This window comes from Entelurus aequoreus, linkage group LG27 (genome assembly GCF_033978785.1).
Source record: "Entelurus aequoreus isolate RoL-2023_Sb linkage group LG27, RoL_Eaeq_v1.1, whole genome shotgun sequence".
Lineage (NCBI taxonomy): Eukaryota > Metazoa > Chordata > Actinopteri > Syngnathiformes > Syngnathidae > Entelurus > Entelurus aequoreus.
Window position 1 is genome coordinate 23,779,769 of NC_084757.1, and position 15,657 is coordinate 23,795,425.

Genomic DNA, 15,657 nt, shown 5'->3' on the forward strand with positions numbered 1-15,657 from the left:
TTAGTGCTAGAAAATAAACATTTTCATGTAATATAGTTGTCAGATTACAAAACAAATGTCTTAATCCTGCAAGAAAACAGCCGGAATTTTATGAAAACAAACTCGCAATAATATGAGGAAAAATGTCCCAAAAAATGCCCCCAAAAATGTCTAAATTGCTAGAATAAATTGATAATATTACAATAAAAATATTGTAAAAATGAAGTCATAATATGACAAGAAATCTAGAGAAAAAAGTTATAATACTGAGTAAAGATGTATTTTTCCAGGGCAAATGATGACTTTATTCTTGTTTCTTTTCAGCATGGCCTTGTTAAGAAAGACGGCGTTCCTAATGCTTTAAAGACCGCATTGTCGTTGCATTTGATGCTGAATGAAGAGGCCTTGTGAGTGTGCTTTAAAGGAGACAACAAAAACAGGACAGATTATTGACTTAGGGGAGAATCAAAAATGATTCACAGGCACTATTGTTAAAAAATGCCCTTTAAGGAAAAACCATACAACAAAAATACAAACATTGAAAGAAAAAAGTGTGGATAAAGTCTGTGTGGATAAAGGTCCCCCGCCATGCTAGCAGGTAGCGACCATGAAGAGGTGCATCATGGGTTGGCGGGCCGGGGGAGTTCACCTAGAGAGATTTGGGCTTTGAGGCTCATGACGAGGGCGGGGACGGGGAGAAAGTCTCATGTTCTTACACCCATTTTACACATGTTGGGGTGAGGGCCCTTGAGGGGAGTCCTGCTGTCCATGGGCATCCCTAGGGGCTGGGTGGGCGCCATCACACCCACACACATCGGTCCAGAGAGGATGAGGACAGGATGTAATGGCAATGCAAGACACACCGGGGAGGGAGGGAGGGAGGGTGGGACAGAGGGAGATGGAAAAAAGTAAAATAAAAGATAAAATAAAATAAAATCACACACTCATCGTCATGTTGGGTGAATACTGTAAAAAGAGAGAATAAAGAGAGGAAGGGGAGAAAAGAAAAGGTAGATACTTCATTTAAAGATTCCAAGCAACAAAAGCATTGCGCCAGCTAACCTCTTTTTTTCTTACATAACATGCGAGTATAGCGGCAGGAGGCAGAGATATAACTGTGGCGCATTCAAGTACCTTTTGTTTTTACGTAATGTGATTATGGCAGCAGCAAGCAGAGCAATAACTGTAGTGCATTGAAGTGGTAGTAATGCAGCCCATAGAGGAATGTTAGGGAAGTGGCAGTGATAGATATTGATGCATAACATGACATAATATTGATGCATAACAACATAATATTGATGCATAACAACATAATATTGATGCATAACAACATAATATTGATGCATAACAACATAGTATTGATGCATAACAACATAATATTGATGCATAACAACATAATATTGATGCATAACATGACATAATATTGATGCATAACAACATAATATTGATGCATAACAACATAATATTGATGCATAACAACATAATATTGATGCATAACAACATAGTATTGATGCATAACATGACATAATATTGATGCATAACAACATAATATTGATGCATAACATGACATAATATTGATGCATAACGTGAAATAATATTGATGCATAACAACATAATATTGATGCATAACGTGACATAATATTGATGCATAACGTAACATAATATTGATGCATAACGTGACATAATATTGATGCATAACATGACATAATATTGATGCATAACATGACATAATCTTGATGTATAACGTAACATAATATTGATGCATAACGTAACATAATATGAATGCATAACATGACATAATATTGATGCATAACAACAAAATATTGATGCAAAATGTAACATAATATTGATGCATAACATGACATAATATTGATGCATAACAACATAATATTGATGCATAACAACATAATATTAATGCATAACGTGACATAATATTGATGCATAACAACATAATATTGATGCATAACAACATAATATTAATGCATAACGTAACATAATATTGATGCATAACAACATAATATTGATGCATAACAACATAATATTAATGCATAACGTAACATAATATTGATGCATAACAACATAATATTGATGCATAACGTAACATAATATTGATGCATAACATGACATAATACTGATGCATAACGTGACATAATATTGATGCATAACAACATAATGTTGATGCATAATGTAACATAATATTGATGCATAACAACAATATTGATGCATAATTTAACATAATATTGATGCATAACAACAATATTGATGCATAATGTAACATAATATTGATGCATAACACAACATAATATTGATGCATAACAACATAATATTGATGCATAATGTAACATAATATTGATGCATAACATAACATTGATGCATAGCGTAACATAATATTGATGCATAACATGAAATAATATTGATGCATAACGTAACATAATATTGATGCATAACGTAACATAATATTGATGCATAACATGAAATAATATTGATGCATAACGTAACATAATATTGATGCATAACATGAAATAATGGGGCGGCATGGCGAAGTTGGTAGAGTGGCCGGGCCAGCAATCGGAGGGTTGCTGGTTACTGGGGTTCAATCCCCACCTTCTACCATCCTAGTCACGTCCATATTGTCCTTGGGCAAGACACTTCACCCTTGCTCCTGATGGCTGCTTGTTAGCGCCCTGCATGGCAGCTCCCGCCATCAGTGTGTGAATGTGTGTGTGAATGGATGAATGTGGAAATACTGTCAAAGCGCTTTGAGTACCTTGAAGGTAGAAAAGCGCTATACAAGTATATCCCATTTATCATTTAATATTGATGCATAATGTAACATAATATTGATGCATAACATAATATTGATGCATAACAACATAATATTGGTGCATAATGTAACATAATATTGATGCATAACATAACATAATATTGATGCATAACATAATATTGATGCATTAAATAAATACACTTTATATACTGCAAGTCAGTCACTCTCAATGACTTTGTATGCATACATGTTGTGCTGCGGCCTGAATGCTGTGTTCTAACACACAATATAAAGAAAAAAAAGAAAAAAAAAAGAAAATAGTTTGACGTCTGTTTAAAAATGATCATGTATTTAGGTCAAATTATCTTATTCAAAAACCGAATGATAACATTTTTAATTTGGTTTTTTTTCAGTAGATATTGGACTCTGCACAGTGGCCGTATACACAGTTTTTATAAATAAAATAGGAATAAATATGAATACAATTAAAGAATTAACAATATAATCAACATTTAACATGTAAAATAAATATAATACACAACATATTAATATATTATAAATGATACACAACACATAAAAAACAAATAGAGAAAATATTTGAATGTACAAATATATATTGCAGATTATAAAATAGTTACCTCTCACATAAAGAGGACACAAATACTATGTGTTAAATCAGAACCAGTACCTAATGTTTTGTCTTCGTATGTCGACTTTTTTTTAGTCTGTGCATCAATATTTTTTATATTATTTAAGTTGTTATTTTTTTACGGTTTATATATATTTATATATATATATATATATATATATATATATACACACAGGTATATATATATATATATATATATATATATATATATATATATATATATATATATATATATATATATATATATATATATATATATATATATATATATATATATATATATATATATATATATATACATTTTTAAATCTATTAAATTGTGTAAATGTAAACATAGTGATGATAATATTTTTTAAACTACAGTTCAAACTTCTCATAAATAAATGTAGAAAATAATTTTGGAAAAAATATTTTTTCACTTAAAAAAACCAATATATATATATATATATATATATATATATATATATATATATATATATATATATATATATATATATATATATATATATATTGCAGATTAAAAAGTAGGAAAATACTGTAATGTAATGTACTTTTAAAATCAATATATGTATATATATATATATATATATATATATATATATATATATATATATATATATATATATATATATATATATATATATATATATATATATATACACACATGCATTTACATTTTTTTTATTATTTACTGTATATATATATATTTAAAAATATATATCTATTTACAAATCTATTTATATACATACATACATATATATATATATATATATATATATATATATATATATATATATATATATATATATATATATATATATATATATATAGACATATAGATATACACACATTTAATCACATAAAAAACTAATGTAAAAAAAAAAATCCAAATATATATTGCAGTTTGAAAAGTAGGAACATACTGTACTGTAATGTAAATCAAATTAAAATCAATATATATATATATATATATATACACATACAGTATATACGTATATGTATTTTCTCGTCGTCACTATTTTTGGAAATAATAGTGAAGTGAATTATATTTATATAGCGCTTTTCTCTAGTGACTCAAAGCGCTTTTACATAGTGAAGCCCAATATCTAAGTTACATTTAAACAAGTGTGGGTGGCACTGGAAGCAGGTGGGTAAAGTGTCTTGCCCAAGGACACAACGGCAGTGACTAGGATGGCGGAAGCTGGGATCAAACCTGGAACCCTCAAGTTGCTGGCACGGCCACTCTACCAACCGAGCTATACCGCCCCAAAATTACTTGAATGTGGTTATTTTTTTATGACGCACAGTTCAAATTCCTACCAGGGTAGGTCCATTAGATGTCTTGAAAATAAACGCATTGACAATATTTTTTCTTTCTTTCTTTTTTCATGTCCCTCTCAGGGTCGTGGGGGTGTGGAGCCTATCCCAGCTGCGCACAAGTGAAGGCAGGGTACACCCTGGACAAGTTTGTTTTAAATGCATTTCAAATTTAACATATATTAATTTGAAAAAAAAAAAATACAAATTTATTACTGACAATATTAAATGGAAATATTACAAAAATAGTGTTCAGGTAAAGTAAAAAATATATTTAAAAAAATCAACAGAGTTACATTCTGATCTGACCCATACAGTAAAGTTAAACATAACTTGAGGAAGATGCTTGTAACTCGGTCAAACCTTATCAGATTTATTATTTATTCATGTATTTTTCTTATGTAGCCCCTAATAACTAAATGTGCGTAAAGTTTTCTTCAAATTCTGTATTTCTTTGAGAACCAACAGAAGAAACTCTTTGTATTTTTGCAGCAAAACATAACCAGTTTGAACTAAATTTTGTGGAGGGGTGTGTGTATATATATATATATATATATATATATATATATGTATATATATATATATATATATATATATATATTTTTTTTTTTTAAAGTTTTTTTGTTTATTTATTTATTTTTATTTATTCTTTATTATTATACTCACACTTTCACTTTGGAATGGGTTTAAAAAGTTGCCTGCCATCTCGCCGTCATCCCGTGGAGTGCCAGGGGGATTGTTCATGCCTGCCATGTTGTTGGGAGAATTCTAAGATAAGAAAACAAACAATAGTCAGTATTATGCTGTCAGGTTGATTGACATGCACATATAAAAAAATAAAAAAATAGATAATCTTACCTTTGGCAACCCATCCATGTCACCAGAGCCTGTTTGCAGAGAAATGGAGGAAAATTGAATGATTACGCAGCTACTAATTGAGCGTTGATGGGCTTTAATTCGTCACAGATGAGCATAAACACTTCTGGCAGCGACAATGGCGTCTCACCTATCGACAAGATCAATAGGATGCTTCGCTGCCTCGCTAATCTGCTTGTCATGGCTAAGTGGGCAGCGCTGAACACTCAGTTCACCACTGGAGGGCGCACTCTTACATGTAACTATTATTAAATCTTATTTGGACTCCTCACCTAGCGAGCCGTTCATATGATGCTGCTCCATCGCACCCATCCCGCCCATGGGCCCGTCAGGACCTGGTCCCATCGGGAACTGCCGCAAAAACAAGATAATCAAAGAGTTAAGATTATTATTATTAATAAATGATTTTGTCTTCGACACTCACATTAGGTCTGTTTCCACCAGGGCCGATGGGGTTCATCATTGTGTAGATGTTTTCACTGGAGTTTGTTGAATCTGGCAGGAAACAGCAGGAGGATGTTAAATACATAACAAAAAAATGCAACTAACAATTGATATATATTTTTTGTCGTCTTAGCTTCATTGAATCCCCTTAACAATAAATATTATAATATATTCAGCCTATAAACTACAAAGGAGTATTACAGCCGCACTGAAACATTCATAATTACACTAAGTAATGAGTTGAATTATTATTTTTTGGGAGAAAAAGTAAAGAAAATTATTAGTTTTAGACTAGATATGACCAATTTAAGGCTAAGACTAGATCTGACCTATCTAAGCCTAAGACTAGTTCTGACCAATCTAAGTCTAAGACTAAATCTGACCAATCTAAGTCTAGGACTAGATCTGACCAATCTAAGCCAAAGACGAGATCTGACCAATGTAAGTCTAAGACTAGATCTGACCTATCTAAGTCTAAGACTAAATCTGACCAATTTAAGTCTAAGGCTGGATCTGACCAATCTAAGTCTAGGACTAGGTATGACCAATCTAAGTCTAAGACTAGATCTGACCAATATAAGTCTAAGACTGGATCTGACCAATCCAAGTCTATGACTAGATCTGACTAATGTAAGTCTAAGACTAGATCTGACCTATCTAAGTCTAAGACTAGATCTGACCTATCTAAGTCTAAGACTAGATCTGACCAATCTAAGTCTAAGACTAAATCGGACCAATCTAAGTCTAGGACTAGATCTGACCAATATAAGTTAAAGACTAGTTGTGACCAATCTAAGTCAAAGACGAGATCTGACCAATGTAAGTCTAAGACTAGATCTGACCTATCTAAGTCCAAGACTAAATCTGACCAATCTAAGTCTAAGACTGGATCTGACCAATCTAAGTCTAGGACTAGATCTGACCAATCCAAGTCAAAGACTAGATCTGACCAATGTAAGTCTAAGACTAGATCTGAACAATATAAGTCTGATACTGGATCTGGCCAATCTAAGTCTAGGACTAGGTCTGACCAATGTAAGTCTAAGACTAGATCTGACCTATCTAAGTCCAAGACTAGATCTGACCAATGTAAGTCTAAGACTAGATCTGACCTATCTAAGTCTAAGACTAGATCTGACCAATCTAAGACTAGATCTGACCAATCTAAGTTTAAGGCTGGATCTGTCCAATCTAAGTCTAGGACTAGATCTGACCAATCTAAGTCAAAGACTAGATCTGACCAATCCAAGGCTAGGACTAGATCTGACCAGTCTAAGTCTCGTACTAGATCTGACCAATCTATGTCAAAGACTAGATCTGACCAATCTAACTCAAATACTACATCTGACCAATCTAAGTCTTAGACTAAATCTGACCAATCTAAGACAAAGACTAGATCTGACCAATCTAATGATAAGTGTGACCAGTAGATGGCAGTCAAACATAAGAGATACGTGTGGACTGCAATATGATGGCAATATGACTCAAGTAAACAACACCAACATTTTATATGTTCCATTGAAAATATAGAAAATTACCCACGGCGCTCAAAAATCTATCAAAATGTTTTAGTACGACTTGGGTAAGCTATGAAGCTGCGCCGTTTGATGGATTGTACTGTGCTTCAACATACGAGTATTATTATGGTGTGTGTATAAGGTAAGACATTATCTGGCGTTTTGTTTCGCAATATTATGCAAAAGCAACTTTTCTTGCCTTCTGGTACCTGCTGATCTGTATTTGGGATCTGCATAAATACTGAAAAATTGCGCGCTTACGTTTTTGTAGTCGATAAGCTTCTTCATTTCCTCTATCTTGTTACGGGACATTCACCGTCCGCTGTTGCCATTTCTAATATAAAGTAGTGTTAAGTTCTTACTTATATCTGTCAGTAAACTCGCCATGAAAGCGCTAAAACATACCGGTATAGTGAGTTTACATTATTCACCCAAGGAACTTTAATAATTAGAGTTCCGGTCTGATGTTTTTTCACGGCACAGTCTGACGTTTTTTCACAGTCTGACGTTTTTTCATGTTGTTGTTTCTGGATGAGGAGATGCTGCTCCGTTATTGATTGAAGTAAAGTCTGAATGTCATTAAAACAGTTAGCTCCATCTTTTGACACTTCTTCCACTCCCGTCCTTGCACGCTACACCGCTACAACAAAGATGACGGGGAGAAGACGCTGTCGAAGGTGAGCCACGTAAATAAAAACGGCGAATCCGGAAGCGACTGTCAGAAAGCGGCTTGAATATGATCTGTAAAACATCATCTATGCAACATTTTGACCAAATAACCAGCATTACATGTTATGTAGACCACAAGATAGTGTTTTCTATTTAGAAAAATAAATAAATAACATGACTCCTTTATTGAAAAAAGATCGAAAATAGACCATTCATCCGCAGTGCGCCTTATAATCCGGAGCGCCCTATGGTACTTTTTTCCGTTACATTACAAGTTTGGTAACACTTTAGAATGGGGAACACGTATTCACCATTAATTTGTTGCTAATTAACATGCAAATTAGTAACTTATTGGCTCTTAATTAGTCATTATTAAGTACTTATTAATGCCTTATTCTGCATGGCCTTATTATACAACCAGCAAGCCATTAACTAAGAGTCTTCCCTCAATAACCTCAGAATTATTGCTTTTTAGCAACCCCTAACCCTTATATGTTACCCTAGTGTCCAAATAACTTTGTTACTTTAATAAGCAACTAATTAATGGTGAATATGTTCCCCATACTAAACTGTTACCACAACATTTTCTTGTAATAACCATATTTTTCTCGTAACATGGCATTTTTGTCCGACTATCACAACTGTTATCTTTAGAGATGTCTGATAATGGCTTTTTTGCCGATATCCGATATTGTCGAACGCTTAATTACCGATTCCGATATCAACCGATACCGATATATACAGTCGTGGAATTAACACATTATTACGCCTAATTTTGTTGTGATGCCCCGCTGGATGCATTAAACAATGTAACAAGGTTTTCCAAAATAAATCGACTCAAGTTATGGAAAAAAATGCCAACATGGCACTGCCATATTTATTATTGAAGTCACAAAGTGCATTATTTGTTTTAACATGCCTCAAAACAGCAGCTTGGAATTTGGGGCATGCTCTCCCTGAGAGAGCATTAGGAGGTTGAGGTGGGCGGGATTGGGGGGGGGGGGGGGGGGGGGGGGTAGGGCGTAGCGGGGGGTGTATATTGTAGCGTCCCGGAAGAGTAAGTGCTGCTAGGGGTTCTGGGTATTTGTTCTGTTGTGTTTATGTTGTGTTACGGTGCGGATGTTCTCCCGAAATGTGTATGTCATTCTTGTTTGGTGTGGGTTCACAGTGTGGCGCATATTTGTAACAGTGTTAAAGTTGTTTATATTATCACCCTCAGTGTGACCTGTATGGCTGTTGACCAAGTATGCCTTGCATTCACTTGTGTGTGTGAAAAGTCGTAGGTATTATGTGTTTGGGCCTGCACGCAAAGGCAGTGCCTTTAAGGTTTATTGGCGCTCTGTACTCCTCCCTACGTCCGTGTACACAGCGGCATTTGAAAAAGTCATACATTTTACTTTTTGAAACCGATACCGATAATTTCCGACATTACATTATAAAGCATTTATCGACATCTCTAGTTATCTTGCAAAGTGTTGTCTTAACTATTGTAATGTTTTATCCTTTTTGCCCTCGTCCTCTGTGGTAGGTAACCTTATGTGCACCAGCTTTATTACATAATGCGCTCTGCATCGTACAAGGACGCAACAAAAGCCATTATGAGCGGGCCGTGTCACTACATGACATGACATGACATGAATGGACTCCCTGGCAACTTAGCAACAAGCGCTTCTTGCATCGGCGCCCCTCAGGAGGATGAGGTGACCTCGATCTGACATTGCAAACGGTATGTTTTGAACAAAGGGAAAAAAACACCACAAAAAGAGAAAAATGGCGTGTGTCTGCATGCTGGATGTGTGAACGGTTAAATGGTTTGTTGTGACTGGGAGGGGCCAATGCTGAGTGGGAGGTGTACAGTTGGGAGTGTGTGTGTCGTTTTGGCGATTAGAGTGGAAAATACGTCTCTTTTGCGACGTATTAGAGGAGAAACATTTTGTCGCAAAAGTTTCCTGGGCAACCATCACAATTGAGACGTGCATAATAATACATAGAAGGGAATACACAGAATACTTAGCAACAGGTCTCTATAAACACATCAGACCGAGGGGGTCAAAGTACAAATGAGTCGACACCCATTTGTGGGCTCTGAACCGAGGATGTCGTTGTGGCTTGTGCAGCCCTTTGAGACACTTGTGATTTAGGGCTATATAAATAAACATTGATTGATTGATTGACACCTGATTATTTGCAATAACACTTCCTTAAAGGACACATCACACTGACAAAAATCACATAAAGTCATTTCATAAATCATTAGTACATTGCATTATTATTGAAATATATTAATATTACGTTTGTTATTCATCTACTTATTTAATTGAAATATAATGATTGATTTACTTATTAAATTACCATTGAAATATAATAATAATGTATTCATTTATTTCAGTGAAACAAAATACTAATCTATTTACTAACATAATTACTATTGAAATATAATATTTATTTACTTATTTAATTGAAATATACTATAATTTATTTAGTAATTAAAATACTATTGAAATACAATAACATTGTATTCATTTATTTAAGTGAAATATAGTACTAATCTATTTACTAACATAATTACTATTGAAATATGATAATCATTTATTTACTTATTTAATTGAAATATAATTTAATTTAATTAGTAATTAAATTACTATTGAAATATAATAATTTATTTGCTTATTTATTTGAAATATAATAATACTTTATTTACTTATTTGGTTAAAATATAATTTATTTACAAATGTAATTACTGTTGAAATATAGTAATAATGCATTAACTTATCTATGAAATAGAATAATCATTTATTTGCTTATTTAATTGGAATATAATATAATTTATTTAGTAATCAAATTACTATTGAAATAGAATAATAATTTATTTGCTTATTTAATTGAAATGTAGTAGTACTTTATTTACTCATTTGGTTAAAATATAATAATAATTTATTTACAAATCTAATTACTATTGAAATATAGTAATATTGCATTAACTTATCTAACTGAAATATAATAATAGCTTTTTTAATAATATGATTTCTATTAAAATATAATGATAATGTAGTCACTTATTTAATAGAAACATAGTAATGTATTTACTCATTATTTAGTATTGAAATATAACAATTTATTTAGTTGATTAAAATATAATAATAATTTGTAACCTATAATATAACTTATTTATAATGTGTTATCTAATTCATTTACGATTGAAGTATGACAATAATTTATCTTCTTGTTTAATTGAAACAAAATAATAATTTATCTACTGATTAATTACTATTAAAATATTACAATTATTCTGATTCACTTTAAATTAATTTTCAAATACAAAAACATGATCAATATTTCTATAAAAATATAATGATAATGTCATCACTTATTTAATAGAAACATAGTAATGTATTTACTAATTTAATTAGTATTGAAATATAAGAATTTATTTAGTGAGTTGATTAAAATACAATAATTTCTAACATATATTCTAATTTATTTACTAATGTGTTATCTAATTAATTTACGATTGAAATATGACAATTATTAATCTTATTATTTATTTGAAAACATTTTTTTTAAAAAATAATTTAATTACTATCAAAATCTAACAATTATTCTGGTTCACTTTTAAATTAATTTTCAAATACAAAAACATGATCAATATTTCTATTAAAATATAATGATAATGTTGTCACTTATTTAATAGAAACATAGTAATGTATTTAGTAATTTAATAAGTATTGAAATATAACAATTTATTTAGTTAGTTGATTAACATGTATTAGTAATTTCTAACCATATAATCTAATTTATTTACTAATGTGTTATGTAATTCATTTACGTTTGAAATATGACAATCATTTATATTATTATTTAATTGAAACAAAATAATAATTTATTTACTAATTTAATTACTATTAAAATATAACAATTATTCTGATTCACTTTTAAATGAATTTTCAAATACAAAAACATGCTCAATATTTCTATTAAAACATAATGATAATGTCGCCACTTGTTTGATAGAAACAGTAATGTATTTATTAATTTAATTAGTATTGAAATACAACAACTTAGTTAGTTGATTAACATGTAATAATAATTTCTAACCTATAATCTAATTTATTTACTAATGTGTGATCTAATTCATTTACAATTGAAATATGAAAATCATTTATCTTCTTATTTAATTGGAACAAAATAATATTACTAATTGAATTACTATTAAAATATAACGATTATTCTGATTCACTTTTAATAAAATTTTCAAATACAAAACATGATCAATATATGCAACTTAATCTTCATTTTTAACCCTTCATACGGTAAGCTTTGCCGTTTATTTTACAGAACAGTTTACATAATCCATTATTTATTGTATAATCATTATCAGTGTTTTCATTATTATCTCTTTGTCCGTTTAGAAGACTCACTTAAGTAGCAAACATGGCTCCTTGTCCAATAACCTCAAGCATGCCTAGGAGCCACGGTGTACGTCTGACGTGACACCACATACAATATGAATCAGTGTGCGGTGTTTTTAAAGCAGGAATAAGAGGGGAAACCATAGAAGTGTATAACTCACCTCCGGGGCTCGGCATGATGGGAGTTCCTGGCGGGCCTCCTCCCCCTGGGGGGCCCTGAGGGTTACACGCAGAGAAAAGCGGAGTTAAGTGAGTTCCTCACGACGGCGGCGCGCCTCTTCTTACATATCTCAGTAGGAGTGATGGATCCTTTTATGGGCTGATGTAAAAAAAAAAAAAACACTAGGAGTCCACAGTGGGACACTTACCACATAGTTGCCTGGAGATGAAGACGAGTACGCTATCTGTGGGGGAGAGAGGCCAGCTCATGTCAACACACTCACACAGACACAAGATAAAGACGTGAGGGAGGGGACTCACTGAGTTGTTGTTGGGATTAGGCCATGGACCTCTTCCACCGGGACCCCTGGAAACAGGACAAACACATGATGTCTTGATAAGCACGGTCGCGCATTTTCAACGTGTTTTCAACAGCCTACTAACATGTTCATGCCGGGCATCCCTGGACCCATGGAGTTTGGAGGCGGCCTCATCCCTCCCCCGTAATTCTGTTGGAGGAATAAATGTTATGGTCTGCAAAAGCAAATAATCTCACGTACCTAATTAGCGCCTAAAAAGTAATTAAGATACACTATATTGCCAAAAGTATTTGGCCACCCATCCAATTGATCAGAATCAGGTGTCCTAATCACTTGGCCCGGCCAACAGGTGTATAAAATCAAGCACTTAGGCATGGAGACTGTTTCTACAAACATTTGTGAAAGAATGGGCCGCTCTCAGTGATTTCCAGCGTGGAACTGTCATAGGATGCCACCTGTGCAACAAATCCAGTCGTGAAATTTCCTCGCTCTTAAATATTCCAAAGTCAACTGTAGGCTTTATTACAAGAAAATGGAAGAGTTTGGGAACAACAGCAACTCAGCCACCAAGTGGTAGGCCACGTAAACTGACAGAGAGGGGTCAGCGGATGCTGAAGCGCATAGTGCAAAGACTTTCTGCACAGTCAGTTTCTACAGAGCTCCAAACTTCATGTAACCTTCCAATTAGCCCACATACAGTACGCAGAGAGCTTCATGGAATGGGTTTCCATGGCCGTACAGCTGCATCTAAGCCATACATCACCAAGTCCAATGCAAAACGTGGGATGCAGTGGTGTAAAGCACGTCGCCACTGGACTCTAGAGCAGTGGAGACGCCTTCTCTGGAGTGATGAATCACGCTTTTCCATCTGGCAATCTGATGGATCAGTCTGGGTTTGGAGGTTGCCAGGAGAACGGTGCATTTCGGACTGCATTGTGCCGAGTGGGAAATTTGGTGGAGGAGGAATTATGGTGTGGGGTTGTTTTTCAGGAGTTGGGCTTGGCCCCAAAGTTCCAGTGAAAGGAACTTTGAATGCTCCAAGATACCAAACATCTTGGACAATTCCATGCTCCCAACCTTGTGGGAACAGTTTGGAGCGGGCCCCTTCCTCTTCCAACATGACTGTGCACCAGTGCACAAAGCAAGGTCCATAAAGACATGAATGATAGAGTCTGGTGTGGATGAACTTGACTGGCCTGCACAGAGTCCTGACCTGAACACCTTTGGGATGAATTAGAACGGAGACTGAGAGGCGGTGTGTGACCTCACCAATGTGCTTTTGGAAGAATGGTCGAACATTCCTATAAACACACTCAGCAACCTTGTGGACAGCCTTCCCAGAACAGTTGAAGGTGCAATAGCTGCAAAAGGTGGACCCGCATCATATTGAACCCTATGGGTTAGGAATGGGATGGCACTTCAAGTTCATATGTGAGTCAAAGCAGGTGGCCAAATACTTTTGGCAATATAGTGTACGTGGCTGTAGGCAACCTTCCCTTCCTTTTAGACTGACCGAATAATTAAAGTATTATTATGTCCTTCTCTCATCAGAACATACACTTGTGTAAACAAGTTAAACACTTTTAATAATAGGGATGGGCACTGAATTCAATACTTTTATAGGCACTGACCGAATTCCCCAGTACTACTGGGTGTTGATTCACATAAAGTCAGTACCATACAGTGATACCTAAACTTAAAAATGTGTTTTGAGATAAGAGCTCTGTCTCGGCTAATTGTTATGCTTTAATTAAACAAAACTTTGAGTTCCAAGCATCCCGGCCATCAGTTGGCGTAGCAAATTTCACAGTGAACCCCGTAAGATCCGCTCAAAACATCTGTTCTTACCCGCGAGCATTAGCTTATAGCTAGAGATCGACATATCTTTGTTTTCCAAATAAAAGAAAGCTTTAAGCGAGAGTGAAGGACAGTGCTGAGAAGAAGAAGCGGATGACATTCATTGAATCAAAGAAAGAAATCATCATCATAAATGTGATCGATCCTGTTGCCAGCTTTACGAAGCAACTATTATCACTGCTAGTCTGCAACATTTTGAAACAGAATGAGTCTAACGTCAACCAAGAATGTAAAAACAATATCTGAACGGCATGAACATATTTTAAAAAAGCTGCTAATGATGTGTTTGACGGAGAAGCGGCTCAAATGAACTACTGCAGAAGTAAATTCTGTACATTATTATAACATTACTACTGTAGTTATCAGTAGTACATTCTATTGTATTGTTTTTATACGATGTTTCTTATCTAAAAGTTAGTTTTTCTTCGTAAAAGGCATGTTACATTATAAAATTGTGCTGCTTTGGGAGGCCAAGCGCCAATTAAAATGATTTTAATCCATTTCAGTGGTAGACGTTGATTGGAGATACAAGTGTTTGGAGTTAAGAACTGTGCGTTTCCCACCTAGGCCTTCAGTGATGTCTGACTTCAATGATTTCCTCTCAAAACACCATCATTTATGTCACCACATGACCATTGCTGGAGAAATACTATACAGAAACATATTTACGCACTACTGGGCATTGAAACACATCAAC

The 15,657-nt window shown here is 33.7% G+C and overlaps 1 protein-coding gene across 4 annotated transcripts in view; it reads right to left on the bottom strand.

Annotated features, from left to right (window-relative positions):
• Positions 1 to 467: 467 nt before the first annotated feature.
• The window catches only part of ssbp4 (single stranded DNA binding protein 4), a 413,236-nt gene continuing 398,046 nt past the window's right edge, over positions 468 to 15,657 (bottom strand). For 3 of the 4 annotated variants that reach the window (XM_062039061.1, XM_062039062.1, XM_062039060.1), the window contains 9 exons: positions 13,228 to 13,292; positions 13,105 to 13,150; positions 12,993 to 13,028; positions 12,786 to 12,840; positions 6,010 to 6,080; positions 5,858 to 5,936; positions 5,568 to 5,596; positions 5,376 to 5,477; positions 468 to 764 (listed from right to left, as the gene is read on the bottom strand). In XM_062039061.1, the coding sequence (XP_061895045.1) occupies positions 684 to 764; positions 5,376 to 5,477; positions 5,568 to 5,596; positions 5,858 to 5,936; positions 6,010 to 6,080; positions 12,786 to 12,840; positions 12,993 to 13,028; positions 13,105 to 13,150; positions 13,228 to 13,292 (564 nt within the window). In that variant the 3' untranslated portion in view covers positions 468 to 683. Of the gene's footprint in view, positions 946 to 5,375; positions 5,478 to 5,567; positions 5,597 to 5,857; positions 5,937 to 6,009; positions 6,081 to 12,785; positions 12,841 to 12,992; positions 13,029 to 13,104; positions 13,151 to 13,227; positions 13,293 to 15,657 lie in introns of all 4 variants that reach the window. The other variant, XM_062039063.1, reaches the window with a different exon arrangement.